General features: G+C 47.6%; 1 protein-coding gene across 1 annotated transcript in view; it reads right to left on the reverse strand.

Moving 5' to 3' along the window:
* The window catches only part of slc26a6.1 (solute carrier family 26 member 6, tandem duplicate 1), a gene marked incomplete at its 3' end in the record, with an annotated part of 31,949 nt that extends 28,188 nt beyond the window's left edge, over nt 1-3,761 (reverse strand). The window contains exons 1-3 of the mRNA XM_079516245.1: nt 3,682-3,761; nt 2,265-2,404; nt 1,332-1,442 (exon numbers count right to left, since the gene is read on the reverse strand). Coding sequence (XP_079372371.1) covers nt 1,332-1,442; nt 2,265-2,280 — 127 coding nt within the window. The 5' untranslated portion in view covers nt 2,281-2,404; nt 3,682-3,761. The remainder of the gene's footprint in view (nt 1-1,331; nt 1,443-2,264; nt 2,405-3,681) is intronic.
* Between the last annotated feature and the right edge of the window lie 1,673 nt (nt 3,762-5,434).

Below are 5,434 nucleotides of genomic sequence, written 5' to 3' on the forward strand. Positions count from 1 at the left end.
CTGCTTTGACCCAGAGCTTATGGTGCTCACCTGCTTTGACCCAGAGATTATGGTGCTCACCTGCTTTGACCCAGAGCTTATGGTGCTCACCTGCATGCTTTGACCCAGAGCTTATGGTGCTCACCTTCATGCTTTGACCCAGAGCTTATGGTGCTCACCTTCATGCTTTGACCCAGAGCTTATGGTGCTCACCTGCATGCTTTGACCCAGAGCTTATGGTGCTCAACTGCATGCTTTGACCCAGAGCTTACGGTGCTCACCTGCATGCTTTGACCCAGAGCTTACGGTGTTCCTTCATGCTTTGACCCAGAGCTTATGGTGCTCAACTGCATGCTTTGACCCAGAGCTTATGGTGCTCACCTGCATGCTTTGACCCAGAGCTTACGGTGCTCACCTGCATGCTTTGACCCAGAGCTTACGGTGTTCCTTCATGCTTTGACCCAGAGCTTATGGTGCTCAACTGCATGCTTTGACCCAGAGCTTACGGTGCTCACCTCCATGCTTTGACCCAGAGCGTATGGTGCTCACCTGCATGCTTTGACCCAGAGCTTACGGTGCTCACCTCCATGCTTTGACCCAGAGCTTATGGTGCTCACCTTCATGCTTTGACCCAGAGCTTATGGTGCTCACCTGCATGCTTTGACCCAGAGCTTATGGTGCTCACCTGCATGCTTTGACCCAGAGCTTATGGTGCTCACCTGCATGCTTTGACCCAGAGCGTATGGTGCTCACCTGCATGCTTTGACCCAGAGCGTATGGTGCTCACCTGCATGCTTTGACCCAGAGCTTATGGTGCTCACCTGCATGCTTTGACCCAGAGCGTATGGTGCTCACCTGCATGCTTTGACCCAGAGCGTATGGTGCTCACCTGCATGCTTTGACCCAATGCAGTAACTATTGGGGGGATCATCGTAAAGACGTTAACAGGAACATGGTCTAGGTTTATATTAGGGATGTCCCGATCACGTTTTTTTTGCTCCCGATCCGATTCCGATCATTTTGATTTTGAGCATCTGCCGATACAGATTTTTCCCGATCCGATTTATATTGTATAGAACAGTGGTTCCCAAAGTGGGGTCCGGGGACCCCTAGGGGTCCTTGAGGGAGTTCCAGGGGGTCCCCAGCTAAATGATAGTTTGGGACCAATTGGACATTAAACAGGTTGAGAATCACTGCTATGTTGATGTCTGAAGACAGACATCCACATTGAATCCATGCCGTTTCTATATGGATCCTGAGATCCACATCATCTCCTACACTAGTATACACATAAATTATGTACTGTGTAATAACTGGTTGAGTCACTAAGCCTCACACTCTGTTACGCTCACCAATGGAAAGGTGTCTGGAGGTGCCAAAGACGAAGTAGATCAGAAGAGGGTAGAGGGAGGTATAGAGACCCAACACAGGAGGAACGCCTACCAACATGGCATTGGCCATACCTGGAGAGAAGAGAGGCAGCAACAGACAGAGGAAGACAGAGAAGGGGGGGAGGGGGGGGGGGGGGGGGATATGAGAAAAAGTGTCTCCTTGAGTTACTGGTTTTATGGGGGGGGGGGGGGGGTTCAGGTATTTACAATAAGCAACCAATATTCTCACACTGCTCGCGATATTACATTTAATATTTGTTTAGGGTAAATTAATGATGTAATGTGTGCCAGCCAAGTCTATGGACTTTAGTGTTTGTTTAGGGTAAATTATGATGAACTTCGTGCCAGCCATTCAAGTCTACTAGACCTGTACGTGCCCGTCGCAGTCGGCCACCGGCCTACCTGGGAACGATGCAACTTGGGAACCTAATGATATACGTTGCCATAGCACCCGTTTTAACTGTCAGCCGGTGTCCCACATGGAGATCTGTGTATGTGCCTGTGTGTGTGTGTGTGTGTGTGTGTGTGTGTGTGTGTGTGTGTGTGTGTGTGTGTGTGTGTGTGTGTGTGTGTGTGTGTGTGTGTGTGTGTGTGTGTGTGTGTCTGTGTGTCTGTGTGCCTGTGTGTGTGTGTGTGTGTGTGTGTGTGTGTGTGTGTGTGTGTGTGTGTGTGTGTGTGTGTGTGTGTGTGTGTGTGTGTGTGTGTGAAGACTGCAAACTGAATGTCGCGAGACATGGTCAAAGCGTTTCCGGGGGTCCCCCAGCCAAAAACGTTGAGAACCAGCTGTGCTATGCAATTACAATACCGCTTGGTTCTCAAACCTTTTTAATTTCAAGAGCCACCACCGTGACTCAGCGAACTCGTGAATAATAATGGAGCCGTTATTTGGTTCACCCTGTGGCAGCTGCATGATCCCCACACTGAGCCCAGAGATGAGGTCTCCCACGGCGTTGTCTCTGATGGAGTAGCGAGGGAGCCAGGAGAGGACAGGAACACTGGCCAGAACACAGCTCTTCACCCTGGGACCTGAACATCTGGGGAAGAAAGAGAGACAATTTAAATTCCGGGGACCCCCAGGGGTCCTTGAGGGAGTTCCAGGGGGTCCCCAGCTTAAATGATAGTTTGGAACCAAATGGACCCTTATGGGTCTGTAACTCCGAGAGTGTACAAATGGAACCAAATTGTAGTTGTACACTCTCAGAGTTAAATTAACATTGTTTTTGCAATATAAATTGGGGTCTCAGAGATAGAAATGCCATTAAATGGGAGTCCGTAGCCTGTTGCATATCAAACTGGGGGAGGGGGGGGGGTCCTTGAAATGAAAATAGTTGAAAATCACTGCTTGAGCTGTAAAAAATCTTCTCTTATGAGGGTCCCCGTCATATCTTTTCTAATGGGGGTCCGCGGGCTAATGAGCGTCATTTTGGGGGTCCTTGACATGAACAGGTTTGGGAACCACGGATAGAAGTAATGGTGATGTCCTCATGTGAAATGATTAAGTAATGAACAACAAGGTGGCGCAGCTGTAAACGTAGACTATGGCATTATTACAGTAGATCCTATGTGGAGCTAAAAGGTCATATTGTCTTCATGGGACAAATAAACAATCAGAATACATTTCTCTCTCCCTCCAACGGGAAACATTCAAAGTTGTAAGAATATGGGGAAATGCATTTCATATGTATGGATAACCAAGCAAAGTAAGAGGTGCACATGCAGGAAAGCTTACAGTAGCAATTATGTCCTAAATTGAGAGGCAATAATTGACAGTCACTGATCCTACCGAGTTTGAGTTGCATTCACTTTTGTATGAATACAGCAATAAAGGCAGCTTTCTTTTGGTTGTACCTCAGGCTGCCCTGTCCTGATTTACTGTACCATACAGATACATGATCAGAAATAAATATATTCACACACACACACACACACACACACACACACACACACACACACACACACACACACACACACACACACACACACACACACACACACACACACACACACACACACACACACACTCTTTCAGGAAGAAGGCCCAAACCATTTTGGGCGGGAACCCCTTTTGGTGTTTTAAACATTATGTTATAATTTAGCTATTGAAAAATAGCAGATCTACAAGCTCATAGCGCGCCACCGAGTGGCGCGCTATGAGCTTGTAGGTCTGCTATTTTTGAAAAATTATGAAAATATTTATTTCAGAAAACTGGAGGATTTAGAAGATTTTTTTTTAATTTCGAGGTCAGGCCTAAATGGGTTAATTACTAGTGATCCCTGATAACTGGCTGTTAAGGTCTCTTGTGTAACTCACCGGCATCCAGCTTTCAATCTCCCCAAAACAGATCTAGACTTCTTTTCTGCACGCCGTCCAAGGAGATCCAGCTGCTCTTCATCCAGGGTGACTGCATGGCATGGCTGCTGCTGCCCTTGGTGGTGGAGATCATTTTGTACTTTCATCTGGTTTAGTTGTATAGGCCTAGTAGGTTTTTGTTCAAGACTAGTTCTGTGCAAAAACAGTGAGATTTTGTTGTGTTTCAAATGTGTGAATAAAGTTGTTGTGAGACAATTTGAATGAGGACGGTGACAGTAGCCAACTGCATAGAGGCAATTGAAGGTCATGAGTGTGTAGAGTGAGTCTATCGGCACTCTATCACACAGTGCAACAGGAGTGCGTTTGTGTGTGTGTGTGTGTGTGTGTGTCCTCTCACACAAACACATGAACTCTCTCTCTCTTGCACAGTTGAACACACAAACTCACACGTGAGTTGGGGCGAGGCCTTGAACTCTGCACGGAGTGCACGCTGTGGTGAATTTACAATCCTACAAGCCTCCTCCCCCTTTCTCTCTCTCTCCCCCAGTCCTCTCCCCTCAACTTTCTCTCTCTCTCTCTCTCTCTCTCTCTCCCAGTCCTCTCCCCTCTTCTAGGCCTCCTCCCCCTTTCTCTCTCTCTCCCCCAGTCCTCTCCCCTCAACTTTCTCTCTCTCTCTCTCTCTCTCTCCCCCTCTCTCTCTCTCTCTCCCCCAGTCCTCTCCCCTCTTCTAGGCCTCCTCCCCCTTTCTCTCTCTCTCCCCCAGTCCTCTCCCCTCTTCTAGGCCTCCTCCCCCTTTCTCTCTCTCTCTCTCTGTCCTCTCCCCTCTTCTAGGCTATTCAATTACCTCTGAATGGCTCCTTCATCACAGCTCCCCTTTCACAGAGGCTCTATTGGCTCCAGTCCACAAGTGTAGTAGCCATACTGCTTCATGTGCAATAACTATCACACTTACATAGTTTGTTTCCTTAATAACTCAGCTCAGGCATTCTCCATTGCTTAAAGAGGGGCGCCTGGTAATGTATGTTTAAAGTGATGTAAACAAACATTAAAAGTCCATAAACTTGGCTGTGTCATATGACGTACTAGTGCCTCTAGTAAAAGCAGGGATCCCTGATTGTGTGGATGACATACAGTACATGGGCACCCGTGAGTGGAGTTCTATTGTGTACGTACTCCACCACTTGTATTCGAGCAGTGGCACAGACATGACGCAAAGCTCCACCAATCCATAAAACCTCCCGGTTTCGTGAGGTCAACAGCTCCTTACTAATAATAATTAACCTCATGATCCAACATATTAGGACATCCCATTACGTAATGTACAATATCGTTAACGATAGCAGCCCTCTGGGATAGCAGCCCTCCCTTTCACTCACATCTACACTGCTGGACAGGGCTTTGTATACCCATGACTGATCCCATTGTTAGATTGAACAATCAGACCACTACACAGCAGCCCCAGTGGCCTAATGGATAAGGCACTGGCCTCCTAAGCCAGGGATTGTGGGTTCGAGTCCCGTCTGGGGTGTCTGTCAGCAGAGTGGCGCAGCGGAAGCGTGCTGGGCCCATAACCCAGAGGTCGATGGATCGAAACCATCCTCTGCTATTAACAGAATTTTGAAAATGGTGAGATACCACAATAGAGAGCAAGATGCAGTCTGGAGTGAACCAAACACACTGCATTGGCTGTCGCACTATTTTTTCTTCCCAACTATTCCGTTATTATCCATTTGCCAATTTGAAGCTGTTGGTC

Source organism: Electrona antarctica (assembly GCF_951216825.1).
Source record: "Electrona antarctica genome assembly, chromosome: 2".
Classification (NCBI taxonomy): domain Eukaryota; kingdom Metazoa; phylum Chordata; class Actinopteri; order Myctophiformes; family Myctophidae; genus Electrona; species Electrona antarctica.